Source organism: Triticum urartu, chromosome 7A (assembly GCF_056163025.1).
Source record: "Triticum urartu cultivar PI428250 chromosome 7A, HENAU_Tu73, whole genome shotgun sequence".
Lineage (NCBI taxonomy): Eukaryota > Viridiplantae > Streptophyta > Magnoliopsida > Poales > Poaceae > Triticum > Triticum urartu.
The window spans coordinates 38,284,708-38,303,964 of NC_141879.1; the positions used below are offsets into that span (position 1 = coordinate 38,284,708).

Genomic DNA, 19,257 nt, shown 5'->3' on the forward strand with positions numbered 1-19,257 from the left:
TCAAGTTCTATTCCAGTAGTCCAAGTCCACAATGTAAGATATTCATGCAGAGTAGCTGTGTTGACTTCTGGGTCCACATCCCGCGCCTAAGCATTCTCATGTAGCGCCCGGGCGAAATCACCCATTTTCTATTTCTCATGATTTTGCTGAGGGTTTGAACGTGCAGTAGATGGCAGTGACAAGCTAAGTAACTCTATCATTCACCCCTGACAAGAAAATCATTCGCCGGTAGACGGCGGCTTGGGCGGTTGTGGTGTTGCATGTCGGCGTGGCATGGGATCTCCTGTCCGATGATGAGGCGGAATCTCGGGTAGTGTAATAGTTGTTACCTCTTGTCCCAATTGAATGATTGTGTTGATGTTGGGATCTCCTTGGGATATGCATCTTTCTGTTGAGATGAACGTTGTGTGGTTGCGGCGCCTTCTTGATGATTTATGTGGCGCCCGATGAAGGGGATTCCTTCATCGTGGTGTTGACGGAGGATTTGTTAGCTGCGATCATTGCTTGCTATATCTCGGTAGCAAGATTATCGTCGTCGTTGACTGCGTCCACATCCAATCTGGCTTGGACCATGGTGATGTCGGTGCTATAGGGGTGGGCTTGCTGATGCCCGCGGTGTCGGTGATGATGTTGTCGTAGACTTATGCTAGCTTCTGCTCGAGGGTGAGTCGTTCCATGCGAGGATTGGCGATTTCCTGGTTGATGTTCTCCCTTTTGATGGTGGAGAGATCTGGATATGTTGCGTTCCGATGGTAAGGGAAAAAATTCATGAATTTCTTTTCCCAACTGGCGAGGGCGGCGTGGAGGTCCTCCATGTGGTTGATCCTAACGTGGCTCCGAGTACCAAATGTAATAGGGTTTGCGGGGCAGGGGCGGTGGCGCAAGGGAGGAGAGAGAGAGAGAGGAGGCGGCGCGCGAGAGAGCTTGAGAGCGAGGGGCAAGAGTGTTTCGACTTCTTTTTTTCTTAAAGATTGAACAATTACATGGCCCATTGTATTTATAGTCCTAGGAGACTTAGCCCCTAAGCAACCACGTATATCCTTATAGGATTTGTATTCTCCTTCCTAACAAAGCAAACTCAATCTCTTAACTCTTTCGTAATCTAATAAGACTCGATAAGACAGCTTGACGTCGGCGGCAGCGGCACTGACGGCGCCCTGCCGGCCCTCCTGGGCCCTTGCTTGATCGTGCGTATGACAAAGGGCTTTGCCAAATTTATTAATAAAAGAGAGAGAAAAGCTATCTCATGATCAAGAGGTGTCATGTACATATTCTAAAATCATGTGAGGTTGTCACGTACTCACTCGAGGCTATATATCCACACTATGAGTTGTGTGCTAAAATGTAATGCTATTAAAAATAATTCATATTATATATATATATATATATATATATATATATATATATATATATATATATATATATATGAGCTATTTGAGTGTGCCAGACACGTCAATGCGCTACTATATCTCTTGTGGTACACAGCGTGCATAGATGTAGCCATGTAGAAGAAGAGAAAGATGAAGCTGCCTGGAGTTGTAGAGAGAAGCCCCGACCTTAGTGCAGGAGACGCACAGTGAGACACTTGGCGTGTCTGCATATTTTGGGCTAGTTCTATTACGGTGGGACACACACAATGCTGAATGTTGGAGCAGAAACCGTAAGATGAGACTGGCGGGCATCACTCACGGAAACACACCTACGGACGGAGGTGGCGGCGACTAATTCATCCCACTCCCCTGAAATCCCGGGGTGGGGCTCCATTCCATGCAATCTTTTAATGACACCCCTCTCCGTAAGCCTAAGTCTGTTAAAAACTGCATGTAAGTGTAGCATAACTGGACTGGCGGGTATTGGCAACAGGGCGGCTGTGGACTAGCACGAGACCATGGGTCAATCGCCATAAATAGCAGTGATACAGTGATAGAGGTGCACACGGCGTAGCACCGTTAGGGCGACCATACCTAATAAACAGCAACAAGGACGCTTGGGAAGACGCGGATTGGCTGATGCTATATGGATATGGAAATACATGAACGTGATTACTCATTCTACTTTACTATCATATCAATACGATCTGTTTTATTCCGAAGTAAACAATCTCTGGAAACATCATTGAACATTGCGAAAGAGAAAAAGAAAGATGTTACACGACCGATTTGATTATGAAAGATCACAATGCAATAGGCATAGACAAGGGGGACACACCCTTGTTAGCTAGCCATCTTATTGCTGGAACAGCGGAAACGGGAAGAAATCAAACACCCTGATGATTAAAAGGAACATGCAGGTAGCTGCAGGCTGCAGCAGGGTCGGATACTGAATGATTTAGATGGTGTAAACACCAATTGAAGTGACGAAAACGTTATCAGTGTTTGCGAAGAAGCCCACCACGGTCTCGTCCTCCGGCACGGTATAGCTGAAATGTGGAGTGCCGATGTCACTTCCAAAAGGACCATACGTTTTGTGGGTGGTGACGATCTCAAATTTTGATAGCCAGCCCCCGCCTCTCTGAACCCCATTGATCTTTTTCACAAACTCTGATGGGCCAAACTTTATCTGTAAAACAGCACATAATTAGTTAAGATGAAAAACGATGTATCATCAAGTATTTATTAATTAGGTGGCAGAACCAATGTTTTAAATAACGGGCTATGCCAAATAGCAGCGGACCTCAAAATCAGCTATAGCGGAGCTATAGCGGGCTATAGTAGGCTATAGCGGGATGTTTGTACATGAAACCATTTAGCGGCACCGTGCTGAAAAGGCTATAGCAAGGCTGTGGCGGGGCTATAGCCGGCTATTTAAAACTATGGGCAGAACAAAAGATATATATAGCTGCAAACTCCATACCTCCCAAAAAGATATAATTCTAAAATAATGTTAGGTCAAACTATCTTAATTTATATAAAAACATATTATATTATATCATACTACTAAATAAGCAAGTATATGTACTCTCTCTGTTCTTTTATTTCATAGGTCGCAGTGCTTTAAGTCAAACATTAATAACCATCTAATGATTTTCGAAACATCCTTATAGTTTCGCAACATATATATGAATTATATACTATAAAAGTATTTTCAAAGTAAATCTAAAAGAAAAATCTTATATATGTTATGAATCTATATAGTCAAATATACAAATGTTTGACTTATAACAAAACTAATACGACATGTAAAAAACGTAGCGAGTACGATTTTGCAGGTAATATATATTTTCATTACACTATATATATATACCTATATTTGGAGTCTTACTGCTTGATAATATTTTCGGTAAATCAATGCCAAGTTTAGGTTAGTTTGAAGCCAGGCATAAACTAACATGATTTGCAAAACAACCACACCCCACATGCATGGTAAAATATGAAATCTACTCACTTCCGTCTTGCGCAAAGGATCAAGATGTACTCGACCCCAAGTACCAGTGGTGCGGATTTTCCCGTCTTCATCAACGTAGGAAAATTGGAACCCTTCAACGGCACCTACATGGTAGATTGTTACATTTTCTAGACGTTGGGATTTGCCTTCCATTTCCCAAAGCAGGGAGCCTTTATTTCCACCAACTGTTCCTCTCTTTGTAGGTGCAGGGACGACCTGAATATGAAGGACCATGCATCATGATTCATGATTGTTGGTTTAGCCCAACAAAATGAGAGAGTGAAGGAATAAAGAAGAGAGCCAAACAGAGTCATAGGGCAAAAACGAAGAGTCCTCAACCTCTCCTCCCTCAACCCCTTTTACAGGGGGAGTTGGGAGACCAGGTCTCTTTATGTCTCACGGTAGGGTTTGTATTTACAGAAAATACCATGGTTTGTATTTACAAAAAAATACTACTAGGAGCAACAAATGGACCCTTGGTGGGGTTTGTATTTACAGGCTAAAAATGGCCGTCCAAATATGATTTTACAAGACCTACTACTAGGCTATGTAATTGAGACTGACATGATAGTAGGGGTCCCCAGTGTATAACATATTCCAACAATGAGCTCGATTCGAAATAACAGAAAAGAAATGATAAGTATTTTACTGCATATGTAATGCAAAGTGATCAGATAACGAGAAGAAATTCAACAATGAGCTAGAATATATGATGCAAAGAGGGCGACCTGAAATTAATTACAGGTTTACCTCCTTCATGCGGCAGAAGAATTCAATAGTAAGCGCATGTGTTAATGTACTGTCTGTTACACTATATACTCTTCTCTGGATGATACCGCGAGCCATCGCGAATTCACCGGTCCCACCTACAATGGCCCACTCATTATCTGCCTCATCCTCATCATTAGCTCCCATAACCTGAAGAGTGGACGCTTCGAACCTGCATGCACAATATATATAATCGTTTTTGCTCCTAGATAATAATTAGGTCATTCTCAGCAGTGGTTTCATGCCCGGTAGACTCTCATGTATTATTGGCCTTACATGTAAAACAAAAACCGTGGAACAAAACAATAATAGTTACTCTACGTACCTCTCGACCACAAAGACCAGGGTGAACCAATTGCTCCATTTGCCGGCAAATGTGTGCATGCCGTGCGTTTTGGCAACCAGTTTCGCCTTGGGGCCAGGGCCGTCATAGATCCCCCAGTTGTTCACAGCAGTTTTACCTAGCCCAGTTACGGCATTGGGCTTTATCACATCCGACTGATTCGCGTCCCAGCCCGTCATGATCTGGCGCAGATACAGCCTATCGACGTTCACCTTGGCGTTCTCCGCGATTCCACCGAAGCCACGAGTGACCTTGAAATTGGCGGAGACGGCGCCTATAGGGAGGCTTTTGCTCACAATGGGAACATCGGAGAGGACACCGATGGTCTCCATGGTGGGGTCGTCGGAGACGTCGCCGCAGGTCTCCATGGTGATGGTGGGTTCATCGGTGGGTGTGGCCATTGCTTGCTAGCTAGTGGTGGCGGCGTGGTACTTGACTCAACTTGTGTAAGTTGTCTTTCTATGGAAGCTGATAAAACCAGGTGCGTACGTAGTCCTATTTATAGCCCCGGGTGGAACTGCAAGCTAGCTCAAACACGAGGGAGGCGTGCTGCGGGCTGGGCCCCTTGTGGGCGACGGAGGGGTGCGTCAGCAAGGAGATGGCATGCGACACGCCGGAGCGCCATGTGTGGTGGGACGTCTACAGCCCCAGGGAGGCCGCCGACGCCCTCATCGCAAACTGGTCCAGGACGTCGTTGTCGGACTCCGGCGCCGGCGCAGGCGCGCCACGAGCATCTGTGGCTGCGTATGGCAGACCAGAGAGCCGGCGTATGGACGTGTGAGTGATGGACAGTCGGTCATAGTTACCCCCTTTTGGATATGCTGCAACAGTCTATTCGTGTACAAGTTGCTCTTTAAAAACCAGCTGACTTAGACACTTCACTTCAACGCTTTTGCATGAGGCCAGAGAGGTTATGATAAAATATGTTGCCCAGACCCTCCCAAGCAATGTAATATGAGAGTTTTCAAACTACACTTCTTAGGACATCTTTAATGGAAACTTTCAAACCGCCCACAAACGATTACGATAAAATATGAGAGTTCTCAAACTACCCTTCTTAGGGTATCTTACTGATTCCTACGCAGTGCACCAGGTAGCTCTCTTGTGCACTGGGACGTTCATGCGCTGCCTCGGCACAAAGGTCTCTTGTGTACTAATTCCTACGCAGACGACACTGATTAAAGCACTGCGTGATTCCTGCTTCAGTCTATTACAGCAGACACGGCAGCACTAGGCATGCTGATTTCTACATGTGATTTCTGGAATCCAAGGCCGCGGTAGGTGAGTTCTAACTCGTTCTGCCAACAATACGGTGTTCCTCTTCTTTTTATACGCACAATGGCGGCTCTACGCTCTTTCTCAAATCTCTTTGGTTGCCTTCTCTACCTCTCTGCTCTCTCTAAGTCTACTAGAACACACAGAAAGAAAAACTCGGTAGGTCAAGAGACTGTACCATGCAAATAGTCAATTTATAGTAACATACATGTGGCCATTAATTTTAGAGTGCGTGTATGATAGTTATCAATTGGACAGGGATACTGCAACGTTTCGAAATACGAATTCATATAAAAAATTCACATGAAAGATTCAATAATACACATGCATTTGGCGTGCTTAGCTCTGCTGGAGGTTGGTCACTGGTGCTCTAAGTAAAAGGTGCTCATGCAACACGGCAGGAGAGGACAAGCGCGACAGCTCGCATGCTCGGTGCAGCGTGCGCGTGCATGCATGTGCCTCTGTGCGTGTCTGGCTGCTTGTGTATTGGCTGTGTGCGAGCACAGGAACGCACTGCTCAGCATATGCTCTTGACGATTCGGACTCCAACGTGCGTAGAAGAAATATCTTTCTCTCCCTTTGATCTCCATCTTTGATTAAAGGAGACTAGGAGACAAACATACTCAGAGCTTACAGTGCCCGTGTGTGCTGAGTGTGTCAACAGCGAGGTGGCTGAGGGAACTTTATCTTCACAACTGGGACCATTCACCTGGTATTGTGCGTCTATCAAGCGGTTGATTACGAGAGATTATATTACTATGGAAATTGTACTGCTACAGGTAGTTCCTAATAAGAATGGCATTTAGTACGGCTTGTTGTGTAACATCGATCCAAGGTTAAGATACATCTAAGGAGCTTTGTGCTTTTAATAAAGAATAGCTATATGCATTAGTCGATGTAGAAGATGTGATATTAATATATTTCCTTTTCTAAAAAAGATGCTTTAACGTGCTAGCTGTTAACAAAAATACAACATTACCGATACGGCGCTGCTAAAAATCAGTCGACTGAGATTTCACAAAGTCTCAGTCGACTGGTTAGCCGTCCGATCTGTTTCTTGCTTGTAGATTCGCGTTGGTCGTTTTTGTGTCCTTTTTCGGCCTGTCTAAGACGCGGACCGGCCCGTTTCCTTTTTTACGTCGAAGCTTGGCCGCGGGCGAGCGTTTGTGGTTTTGTGGGCTGGGCAGTTTGTCTCGGGATGGGCTTCTTCCGTTGTTTTTTTTTTCTTCTCGGGCCGCTGGAAGGGAAGGGGAGCGGGCACCGGGGTAATTATGAGGAGGGGAGCGAGCAGTCATTTCATCTCTATCCTTTCCACTCTCTCCATTTTCTCCCTCTCCCAAATCTGTACAAGTGCTTGGTGTTCCCGGAGGGGTTCTTTGACCTTCAGATCCGACCGCTCCTGCACTACCAGACAGAGAGAAGGATGGCCGGTGCATCTGGTCAAGTGAGTCCCAGAAGCTTTGCTTGTGTTTTTTTCTTTTTGTTTGCACGCACCCCCAATAGATCTGAGTGGGGCTGTAGGTTTTTTTGTATCAAGTAATACGGCATAGTAGTTTCAAGTTGAGAATCGCCCCCCAGTGTGTAGCACTTGTATTTTTATTAGATTTTTTTTTCATTTTTCTTTTGTGTTCGTGTGTATCAAGATGCATGCTGAATTTTAGTGGTATATGTAGGGTTTGCATGTATGCATATAATGTAGATCCCTTTTTCTTTTTTCATGGATACTTGTTTGATTAAAGTAATCTACATGATTTTTTGTTTTTGTTTATAGCGTTTCTATCATTAAGATTTTTGTATTTTTGTTTTTGTGTGTCAATAGAATGCAAAATCATTCCCAGTGAAAGTAGAGGATGATGTATCTTTTTTCACCGGAGGAAGTTGACCAGTAGTTTCAGACTCCAGTGATACGTTCATAAAGGATTTTCAGTGACTAGTAGTTTCAGTGGACTAGTAGTTTCAGACTTTCAGTGACTAGTAGTTTCAGTGGACTAGTAGTTTCAGACTTTCAGTGACTAGTAGTTTCAGTTGACTAGTAGTTTCAGACTTTCAGACTTTCATAGCTTTTTTGTACATTTTCATGATAGATGATTGCCATGTCCATAGTTAAGATTTAGAATTTCAGTGGTACATAACATAGTTTCAGACTTTCAGTGGTATGTTCGTTTTGCTGAACATAGTTTCAAACTTGCAGTGGTACGTTCATACGACTGAATATAGTTTCAGACTTGTTGGTATGTTCATCTTACTAACCATAGTTTCATTTTACCATTTTCTATGTTCATAGTGTCACTTCCAGTGGTAGTTAGTATAGGCATATTGCTAGTGCTGTTTTATATCTTCATAGCCTCTTGTATTTTTTTATTGCATTTTTTGCTGATTTTTTGTAGCACTTGAGCCTAACATTGTATGTCTTTGTACACTTTTCACTTTTGTGCAGTGTTAGAGCACCTAATCCAAATATGCACGTGCAAAGTTAGCACCAAGTTTGCTTGATCAAATCCACTAGGATCTATCATAGATAGTCAACTAACGATCAGTTGATTGATTCAAATCCGCTAGCAGCGTATGTGGTGCCGTCTTTCTCTTTTTTTTTTTAGATTTTTCAAGGGCAACCTAGTTACTTATGTGGCACTGATTAGAACTAGCAGTAAAGCCAAGTCGCTATAACAGAGTGATTAGTACCTTTTTGTATTTTTTTTACTGGAGGTAGTACTAGTAGCACCACCAATTTCTATGTAGGTACTTTTAGTTCAGAGTTTATACTCATGACTTCACAGGAGTACTTTCTGATCTGTCGAGTGGCAAAAAATGAAACATCTTAGCCTGGATTAGCATCATTCTGTGAATTAATTTTAGTCATAAAAACGTATTAAAAAGCAAGATTTTGTCATTTGGGTGGGCAGGGATTTAACTTTAGGAACCTGATGGGCCCTGTGTGAAGCTATTTGAAAACTTCTTTTTGTTTGTATTTCCTATTTCAGAAGAGTGTAATAGTAACCACATGTACATCAATACTTTTCGTTCTCTCTTTTCCCAAAACTGAACCACTAGTCTTTTACAGCAGAAGTAATTTTTTATATGTAATTTTTTTGGTTGTACCATCTGGTAAGCATAGTTTTTGGGCTTTTTCACAATCATAAAGCTGCATGAATACATGGTGGAGTTTGTTTAGTGAGTTATTTTTAGTGAGTTATACATTCTAATTTATTTTATTTTTTGCTTCCTTTTTGGATGTGCACAGGAGGTTTGTGGAGTTTGTTTCAACCATTGCAACTATGAGAGCAAGGGAAGTGGTTTCAGCATGTTTGCATGGGAGGAGTCCAACAATGCAGGGGTAACTCACTCCTAACTTTTTGTACTAATGTCATCATAATACTCATAACTTTTGTCGTGACGTCACTCCTAACTTTTTGTATTTTTTAGTTTTTTGTGTGTGTTCAAATCAGGTTGTGCCTTGCAATGAAAGGGCCCGTTTCAACAATGTGACAGGAGAGAGGGTGATGTTTGTGGCAAACCAACGGACATACACTGTAAAGTGTTACAAGGGTCGTACAAAGAGCGCTATGTATGGGAGAGGTTGGAGGAAGTTCTATGATGACAACAAGCTGGGGAAGGGTCAGATGGTGGTGTTCTTCCTGGATGAACCTTCGCCTAGGGCAGCTATTTGTGTGATCCAGGTGGGCAACGGCTCCGAAGATGAACAGCCTATGGAAGAGGGTGATCCCATTGAAGATTCATATTCAGATGATGAGGATGGAGAAGCTTCAAGCGATGGTGGTGAAGGCATTGTTCGCACTATGGTGCTTCTGCTTAATGAGACAGAGGGTTTTCAGCTACAAGGGCCGCTGCCTCTCAGTGATGATTTCATCGGGTTTCCTTTCTTTCACCGCCTCACAAGGAAAGACATTCGTTTGGGCATGATGGTATGTATCTCTTTTTTCCTTTTTTCTCTTTTAGTTCTTTTGTATGGGTATGCTACAAGTATATATATCTGAACACATAATGCAAATCTGATTCCTAGGAAAGAGAAGGGGCGGGGTAATATGATTTCTGAGCTGGAAATTGCATAATTAAAAATATAAGACTTTTTTGCAGGAGTTTTTAGTATCTGCAAGTATGTTTGAACATGTATTCATGCTCAGTTTTTTTTCAGTATGCTTTTCAAGTAAAAAATCTAAATTGTTTTTTACCCTTTTCTTTGAAATGATTCAAAGACCAAAGAAAGTTTCATGGTTTTGATAAAACACTCACATAATTGTCTCTTTTTTGTGTGTTTTTTTCCATGATGCATAGAAAATACCCAAGAAAGTTGCTACTGCCACGCCGTCTGAAGAACAGGGGGTTGGTCGGTATTTGTGTGGGTGGTGGGAGATTCAAAAAAAATCTCATACAAAACTGCTGATGATGGCCGCATTGTGTTTGGCAGCAACTGCATGTCTTCTAGTTTGGTCGCAACTAGGGGGGTCTTTGTTTCGTCGAAGGGGCCGGCGTCGAGAGGCATGGGGCCCATTTGCATGTCCCACACTAGGCATGCAACTTCATGTCTTTTAGTTTGGTCGCAACTGCATGCCTTATAAATTGGTTGCAACCCGACTTCCATTTCTTGTTTGTATGGGGAGAGGCACCAGTTTGCATGTCCAACAATGGGCATGCAACTTCATGTCTTCTAGTTTGGTCGCAACTGGGGGGAGTCTTTGTTTTGTCGGAAGGGGGCGGCGTCGAGAGGCATGGGGCCTAGTTGCATGTCCCACACCAGGCACGCCACTGCATGTCTTCTAGTTTAGCCGCAACTAGGGGGGACCTTTGTTTTGTCGGAGGGAGTGGCGTCGAGAGAGATCGGGCAAGTTGCATGTCCCACACTAGGAACGTAGTTGCATGTCTTCTAACTTGGTCGCAACTGGGGGGGGGGGGCTTTTTTTTGGTCGGATGGGCCGGCATCGAAAGACATGGGGCCCAGCTGCATGTCCCACAGGAGGCACGGAACTACATGTCTTCTAACTTGGTTGCAACTGCATGCCTTATAACTTGGTTGCAACTCGACTTCCATTTCTTGTTTGTACGGGGAGAGTCACCAGCTGCATGTCCCATAATGGGCACGCAGTTGCATGCCTTCTAGTTTGGTCGCAACTGGGGGGGTCTTTGTTTTGTCGGAGGGGGCTGCGTCGAGAGACATGGGGCCCAGTTGCATGTCCCACACTAGGAACGCAACTGCATGTCTTCTAACTTGGTCGCAACTCGGGGGGGGGGGGGTGCTTTTGTTTTGTTGGATGGACTGACATCGAGAGACATGGGGCCCAGTTGCATGTCCCACAGGAGGCATGAAACTACATGTCTGCTAACTTGGTCGCAACTGCATACCTTATAACTTGGTTTTAACTCGACTTTCATTTCTTGTTTGTACGGGGAGAGGCACCAGCTGCATGTCCCACAATGGGCACGCAACTACATGTCTTCTTGTTTGGTCGCAGCTGGGGGAGGGGCCTTTGTTTTGTTGGAGGGAGCGGCGTCGAGAGGCATGGGGCCCAGTTGCATGTCCCACACTAGGCATGCAGCTGCATGTCTTTTAGTTTGGTCGTAACTGCATGCCTTATAAATTGGTTGCAACTCGACTTCCATTTCTTGTTTGTATGGGGAGAGGCACCAGTTTGCATGTCCGACAATGGGCACGTAACTGCATGTCTTCTAGTTTGGTCGCAACTGGGGGGGGGTGTCTTTGTTTTGTCGAAGGGGTGCGGGGTCGAGAGGCATGGGGCCCAGTTGCATGTCCCACACTAGGAACACAACTGCATGTCTTTTAACTTGGTTGCAACTCGGGGGGGGGGGGGGGGACCTTTTGTTTTGTCGGATGGGTAGGCATCGAGAGACATGGGGCCCAGTTGCATGTCCCACAGGAGGCACAAAACTGCATGTCTTCTAACTTGGTCGCAATTGCATGCCTTATAACTTGGTTGCAACTCGACTTCAATTTCTTGTTTGTATGGGGAGAGGTGCCAACTGCATGTCCCACACTAGGCACGCAACTGCATGTCTTCTAGTTTGGTTGCAACTGGGGGGGAGGGGTCTTTGTTTTGTCGAAAGGGGGCGGCGTCGAGAGGCATGGGGACCAGTTGCATGTACCACACTAGGCGTGCAATGACATGTCTTCTAGTTTTGCTCGCAACTAGCGGGTGGGATTTGTTTTGTCGGAGGGTGCGGCGTCGAGAGACATGGGACCTAGTTGCATGTCCCATAGTAGGCACGCAACTGCATGTCTTCTAGATTGGTAGCAACTAGGGGGGCTTTTGTTTTGTCGAAGGGGGCGGCGTCGAGAGACATGGGGCCTAGTTGCATGTCCTTTTACAAACATTTTTTTCACAAGTACACTGTTTTTGCTTGGTCGGAACGGCGACGAGATGCTCGGTGACGCCCGTGAGGAGATGCTCGGCGATCCGGGCGCCCCTCCAGAGTCCTCGTGCCCTGCTGATGAGGTGAGCTGAGCTACGACCCCTTTTCCCCTATCGAGGTGAAACCGAGCTGCGGGTGTCAATTTTTCTGTAGTCTAGGGTTCATAATTGTTGAGAATCACGATTCCGAGATGAAATTGCAAGTCCGGAAGAGGGATTTTTGGTGTGTTTTCGGGCAGCGGGATGGGTAACTGGCGTGGTGGTCCGTCAGATGGTGGGTGCCGGTGGTGCTGCCCGACGAGAAGGGGGAAGGGGCAGCGCGTCCGTCTTCTCCATCATTCTCCGGCGCCACCCCAGCCAGCGCCGCGCCCGGTCAGCGGGATGGGGAACTTGGTAGGACTACGTCTGAATTTTTCTGTGCTCCATGAGAGCGTCAGTCTAATTCTGTTCACTGTCAATAGACATTCTGTGGTTGTGAATTTTAGAAGTATGCAAGTTCATTGTTAGTAGATATGTCTTAATTTCTTAAGCAACATGCTTGTAAGTGGTCAGCCTTGCTATAATACTCCCGTGCAAGTGATCTGCAACTGTTAGTTATTTAAACACTGTAGTTGATGGATTTTAGCTACCTTGTGTGTCTTCTCGAGGTAGGAAGATTTTGCTGCTGATCGTCACAACTAAATACAGCATCTCTTAATCATATCAACATCAATTTTTCCACATATATTTTCCCAAAGCTGTCCCGCTTTTTGGCTTCCTGTCTCCAACTCATGAAATGTTGCATTTGTAGTGCCTGTTTTTGGTTTTGTTTGTCTGAACTACCAAAAATAGACAATTGATGTTTTACATTTTCCATAAGGAAATCTGGGAGTGTTTCCTTTTACTAGTTACAAGTAGAAATATGTGAACGGATTAACCATCCTCACTAGTTACAAGTATTTTTCTCTGCTTTTTTATTGGGGCGAATCACGAATCTGAGGGGAGCGAATTAGTGCTTTTGTTTTAGCTCGACCTCGTATTTTTTCGAAGGTAACTATTTTTGAATTCTGCTGTGATGTACTCGTACTTAGTTGTTACTGATGTCTGCTCAGTTGCCTGCTTGCACCGAGCATTGCCAATGCTTGTTTGGATTTTTCTGAGGCATTCGGCATACTGAGATAATTGATTTTTTGGGGCCAGTGTGGTGTTATACATCAGGCTGCGCCAGTGTGGGGTTATATATACATAGTACTATTTTACTCTAAAAATGTCTTTGTACTGAAGAGATAGTATGTCATAGTTGATTTGCTGGCCGTTTCTAGCCAGACTGCGTTCTATCACTCAAGTCGAGGGTGAGACATGCTTTTTCATTTTCTCTCGCTGGTTTCTGAAGATACGTTACATGTCTTCTAATCAAATTTTTGTATTATCCCTGGAGGCTTTTGGTGATTTTGTTATCTTCAGAGACTAGTGCAGGAAGGGAAACAACATCATTCACAAGTGTTTTTTAATCCCACTGTAGTTGATAGTTTTTACCCTTTTTTCTAGTCAACTACCTTCTGTCTCTCTGGAGATAGGAGATTGCCGCTATTCATCACGGCTAATTAGGGCATCTCGTAATATTGCCAACATCGAAACTATCATCATCCCAAAGCTGCCGGCTAAGATGAAGCAAGCCCAAAGCAAAGCACGTTTGGGATTTGTTAATGTACTCGTACAGAAACACTCCCAGATTCTTTTTATATGGATTTTTTTGTCTTGGGCCTCCTGCATCTCACTAAGCAGCATCTTTTCTCAAGCCCGCCCTACTAACTGAAATGATCTCAATCTTTGTGTTTGATTTCCCCTAATCTGAATTTAGATTCAAGATCGACACAACACTCTCTGATGCATAACTTTATTGAATGATTTTTGTGCAGTTTTTCTTTTTTTCTTAGCTCACTGCCACAGTAAAATTTGAGAGGGTATCCAGTGGTATTTTTGTCTTCCTTTTTTGTTTCTGTGTTAATCCACTTTTGCGATATATATTTAGATAGATTAGTGCCTCTTTTTTTATCAGTAGTGTGATGGATGCGTGCATGTAGATTGAACGCGGGATCGAAACTAAAACTGAGTCCTCCTTGAAAGAAGGGTTAGGTCAACAGCTTAAAACTGTATGTACTCGGTCTTTTTTCTGTGTTTTTGATTTAACCCCTTCTTGTTTGCACAGTTTTTTTTGAATCTCATCATCATTTTTTTTCAGACAGGATCATATGAAGGAGTCGAAAGACTTAACAAGAGATTGCTTAAACAATGTGGTATGTTAAATGCAACCACCCTTTGTATGCTTACAATGTCTACTGCTTTTGTTTTTCTGTAAGCATGAGCAAAGAAGGAAGTTACCTGGAACATATGTGTGTTGTATTTGCTGTTTATATTTTTTGGCCTAGAGTATGTTCCAAGAGATAGAAGTTACTTGCAACACTAATGTATCATATGCATTTTTTTAATACAGCCGCACACAGGTACAGTTTTTGAAGTTGAAGGAGGGAAACCTGGGAGTGATAGAAATGAAGAAGGCAGAGATAAGTGTGTTGAAGATACTGATTTAGAAGAGAGAGGCTATGATGTCGAGATCACTGACACTGAAGCATCAAAGGGTTTGCTGTATGAAGAAGTTCTGACTTCGGTGTGTATCACTTTATCTATAAATATTCACTTTTCTTTTTTCTTGTTTTTATTGTTTAAAAAATAGATAATGCATGAATTGTTGCCTTTTTTTCTTGCCCCCAACCTAATGGATTTTTTTTTGTTTTTCCTTCCGCCAGCTGAGTAAGAGTGCTCAAAGGAAAGAACGACGGGAAGCTCTTTTGAAACGAAAAAAGAAGGTACATCACTACTTTTTCTTTTTTTTTTCATCAGTTGGGGTTCCATTTTTTATAGTTTTCCAGCTCAAATAAATTCATACACCTTTTTACCTTCTATATATTTTTGCAGCAGAGAGCAAGGATTGACCCAACCACAACAAAGGCCACCATTGATGAGATTGCAACTAAAGCTTACAGCCGGTGCAGCATGCCATACTTCTCTGAGATTGTCAATCTCATGTGCAAGAGCCACCACAGGGTCCAGCTTGTTAGGAACCGTTGTTTTGGCTATCTGCTGGAGCTGGTCGGCTGTCTTGTACCCAGGGGGTTTGTGTAACATCCCGGATATAACTTTTCCAATTTGTACTCCAACTCTTGCCGTTTCCGGCGTTAAGTTATATTTATTTTCTCGGGTTCGGGTCTTTGTCTTTGTGTGTTGTTTTCGTTGTCATGCATCTCATATCATGCCATCATGTACATTGCATTTGCATATGTGTTCGTCTCATGCATTCGAGCATTTTCCCCGTTGTCCGTTTTGCATTCCGGCGCTTCGTTCTCTTCCGGTGGTCATTTCTAGCTTTCTTTCGTGTGTGGAGATTAAACATTTCCGGATTGTACCGAGACTTGCCAAGAGGCCTTGGTTTACTATCGGTAGACCGCCTGTCAAGTTTCGTATCATTTGGACTTCGTTTGATACTCCAACGGTCAACCGAGGGACCGAAAAGGCCTCGTGTGTGTTGCAGCCCAACACCCCTCCAATTTGGCCCAAAACCCACCTAACTCTCTTCCATGATCTAGAGCGTTCGATCATGATCGCGTGGCCGAAAACCGCACCTCATTTGGACTCTCCTAGCTCTTCCTGTGCCTATTTAAAGTTCCCCCGATTTTCGGATCTCCTCCTACCTCCGAAACCCTAAAAATCCCCTCCGACGCGCCGGACATTGTTCGCCCGCGCTGGACACTCCGTCCGCCGCCCGCCCACACCAGTGGCAAGCTGCCACGTGGCGCGCCGCCGCCACCGCCGCCGAGGCCCGCGAGGCCCATCCGGGGCCCCCGCGGCCCAGATCTGCCGCGCCGCCGCCCGCCTCCTCTTCCCCGCAGCCAGCGCCACGCCCCGCCGCCTCCGCCGCTCCACCTCGTCTACCCCGCCGCTCCGGTGGCCAGAGTCCGCCGCGCCGCCCGGGTCCGGCCTCGCCCGCGCCGCCCGAGGTCTCCAAGCCGCCGGTGCCGTCAAGTCCGGGACCCCGCAGCCCTCCGCCGTCCTCCCCGCGATCTCCGGTGAAGACCCTGCCAAGTCCGGCGACCTCATCCTCGACTAGCTACAGTGCGTGCCGCCGTGAATAGTGATGTGAGCCAGATCTGGGATCCGTGAACAGTAACCCTAGGTGGTGTTTTTTTACTAACTCCCGAAATTGCAGATTCAAGTGCCTCTGTTCGAGGCCCCGTAACTTTGCATCCGTAGCTTCGATTCATGCATATAGCATATCAAAATGTTCATCTCGGAGAGTGCATCATTTCATTCCATTGCATCATTTTTATTTGAGCTCATCTTGATGCCCGAAATGCTGATAGAAGAGGGCTACTTGAGTTAATTGTCAGATCTGCTACTCCATCTTAGACATTTGTCATTTTTGCCATGATTGTTGTGTGCATGAGATGCCCTGATGCTCTACATATGTTTTGTTAAGGGTTTTGTCATCTTTCCAGAGGTGCAACCCATGTATTTTTGTGATGTGTTTGGTGACTAGTGCAAGATTGCAAAGTGGTGCACTCGGTAACTCTGTTTTCAGGGACTTAGTAATTTCACCAAGTCCTGGGATCGTTTATCTCATGATGCCACATGTTCATGTTGTTTCCTATTGATCCGTGCCTCTTTTAAGGATGATCAGTAAAGGAGTTTTGTTAATCTTGTAGTGCTCTATCCATCCATGTCTTTGTTTACAATTATGGAGCACTCTAGCTTGAGTCAATCGAGCTCTACTTTTGCTTCGTTGTGAATCTGGGCAGATTGTGAACTTGTTTGCAATTTTGCCGGTGATGTTGTAGTTGATCCGTGCATGCTATGCCATTGTTCTTGCCATGTCTAGCTTGAATTTTGTGCCTTCTTGATGGCTGTATGCTTGTCTTGCCATGACTTGCACCGTGATGAGTGCATCGGTCTCGTAAACATGCCTACTTGAGTTATGTTTCAGCTATGTTCATGTGCTTGTTAGTATATTTTCTGATCCCTTTTGGCTCAAGGTCACTAAGGGACTTTTGTTAATCTATTTGAGTAGCTCCATGCCATGTTTTAATTTGTAATGTTCAGGTCCTGTAGCATGTTATTTTGTTGCTCCGAAGAGTGCTACTTGGTCTGAAATTTCAGAGAAGTGTTAATTTCACTAAGTCTGAGATCTGTTTACCATTTGCGTTTTTGCCATGCTTGTTTGAACCGGTTAATGGATGAATTGGCCGTGGCTCAGTGCTAGACTTTTGTTAAGCATCTTGAATGAATCCCTGCCATGTATTTTGTTGCCATGTTTGAGTGCTGTAGCATGGTCATCTCATTGCATTTAGATGCCTACTTGCTGTAAATCGCAGACCGGTGCCAATTTTGAATCGCTTGCCATTTCCAAACCGTAACTCCGATTCCGGCGTTCTTTATATCGTTTTCAAGCGATTTCATCTCATCTTTCCAGTGGAACACTTGGATTTCCATGTTGAGGCCAGGTTCATGCATTTCCTGTCATATCTTGCATTTTGCATCCCACATCGCATCCCGCATAGCATATCATCATTGCATCTTATTGATTGATCCTTGCACGTGGTTGATTGTGTCCTTGTTGCTTGTTTGTCTTATTTGGGTAGATCCGGGAGACGATTTCGCTAACGAGGAGTCCGTTGAGTTTGCTTTCGAGGATTCAGTTAACTCTGACAGCTTTGCAGGCAAGATGATCATACCCTCCAAATGACTACTATCTTTGCTATGCTAGTTTGCTCGCTCTTTTGCTATGCCAATGCTACGACGCCTACCTTTTGCTTGTCAGCCTCCCAGATTGCCATGTCAAACCTCTAACCCACCATGTCCTAGCAAACCATTGATTGGCTATGTTACCGCTTTGCTCAGCCCCTCTTATAGCGTTGCTAGTTGCAGGTGAAGATTGGAGGCCGTTCCTTGTTGGAACGTTTATTTACTTGTTGGGATATCATCATATTATCTTGTTATCTTAATGCATCTATATACTTGGTAAAGGGTGGAAGGCTCGGCCTCTCTCCTAGTGTTTTGTTCCACTCTTGCCGCCCTAGTTTCCGTCATATCGGTGTTATGTTCCCGGATTTTGCGTTCCTTACGCGGTTGGGTTATAATGGGAACCCCTTGATAGTTCGCCTTGATTAAAGCTTTTCCAGCAATGCCCAACCTTGGTTTTACCATTTGCCACATAGCCTCTTTTCCCTTGGGTTTCCGGAGCCCGAGGGTCATCTTATTTAAACCACCCCGGGCCAGTGCTCCTCTGAGTGTTGGTCCACCTGTCAGCTGCCGGTGGCCACCAGGGGCAACTCTGGGCTGGCCTACCCGTACCTAGGACAATCTGAGTGTGCCCTGAGAAAGAGATATGTGCAGCTCCTATCGGGATTTGTCGGCACATTCGGGCGGTGTTGCTGGATTAGTTTTAACCTGTCAAAGTGTCTTGAAGAACCGAGATACCGAGTCTGATCGGAACGTCTTGGGAGGAGGTATATTCCTTCGTTGACCGTGAGAGCTTGTCATGGGCTAAGTTGGGACTCCCCTACAGGGATTGAACTTTCGAAAGCCGTGCCCGCAGTTATGGGCAGATGGGAATTTGTTAATGTCCGGTTGTAGATAACTTGAACCTTAACTTAATTAAAATGAATCAACTGAGTGTGTTACCGTGATGGCCTCTTCTCGGCGGAGTCCGGGAAGTGGATACGGTGTTGGAGTAATGTTTGCGCAGGTTGCTCTCTAGTTTCTCGCTCGCGCTTTGCCTCCTCTTCTCGCTCTCTTTTGCGGATAAGTTAGCCACCACATATGCTAGCCGCTTGCTGCAGCTCCACTTATATTCACCCTACCCCTACCTATTTAAGCTTAAATAGTCTTGACCGCGAGGGTGCGAAATTGCTGAGTCCTTGTGGCTCACAGATTACTATTACACCAGATGCAGGTCCAGGTGATTCCGCTCCAGGTGACGCGTACGAGCTCAAGTGGGAGTTCGACGAGGACTCTCAGCGTTACTATGTTTCCTTTCCTGATGATCAGTAGTGGTGCCCTGTTGGGGGTGAT

At 44.8% G+C, this 19,257-nt stretch overlaps 2 protein-coding genes across 2 annotated transcripts; one reads left to right on the forward strand and one right to left on the reverse strand.

The window, feature by feature from the left end:
• Window positions 1–2,067: 2,067 nt before the first annotated feature.
• Window positions 2,068–4,952, reverse strand: LOC125522999 (uncharacterized). The gene is made up of 4 exons (XM_087535098.1): window positions 4,478–4,952; window positions 4,135–4,324; window positions 3,385–3,600; window positions 2,068–2,559 (listed from the first exon to the last, which is right to left on the reverse strand). Exons 1-4 carry the CDS (start codon window positions 4,894–4,896, stop codon window positions 2,329–2,331), a joined length of 1,056 nt encoding a protein of 351 aa, XP_087391224.1. The 5' UTR covers window positions 4,897–4,952; the 3' UTR covers window positions 2,068–2,328.
• Window positions 4,953–13,023: 8,071 nt separating this feature from the next.
• On the forward strand, window positions 13,024–15,391 carry LOC147957432 (uncharacterized). Its single transcript, XM_087535812.1, has 4 exons — window positions 13,024–14,429; window positions 14,627–14,800; window positions 14,940–14,999; window positions 15,109–15,391. Exons 1-4 carry the CDS (start codon window positions 14,385–14,387, stop codon window positions 15,313–15,315), a joined length of 486 nt encoding a protein of 161 aa, XP_087391938.1. The 5' UTR covers window positions 13,024–14,384; the 3' UTR covers window positions 15,316–15,391.
• Window positions 15,392–19,257: the final 3,866 nt, after the last annotated feature.

Coding starts and splice junctions, on each gene's coding strand:
- LOC125522999 (XM_087535098.1), bottom strand. CDS start 4,896: ATGGCCACACCCACCGATGAACCCACCATCACCATGGAGACCTGCGGC. Junction 4,325..4,477: donor CTGGTCTTTGTGGTCGAGAG/GTACGTAGAGTA, acceptor TTGTGCATGCAG/GTTCGAAGCGTCCACTCTTC. Junction 3,601..4,134: donor TCTTCTGCCGCATGAAGGAG/GTAAACCTGTAA, acceptor CTTCATATTCAG/GTCGTCCCTGCACCTACAAA.
- LOC147957432 (XM_087535812.1), top strand. CDS start 14,385: ATGAAGGAGTCGAAAGACTTAACAAGAGATTGCTTAAACAATGTG. Junction 14,430..14,626: donor GAGATTGCTTAAACAATGTG/GTATGTTAAATG, acceptor TTTTTAATACAG/CCGCACACAGGTACAGTTTT. Junction 15,000..15,108: donor TTTTGAAACGAAAAAAGAAG/GTACATCACTAC, acceptor ATATTTTTGCAG/CAGAGAGCAAGGATTGACCC.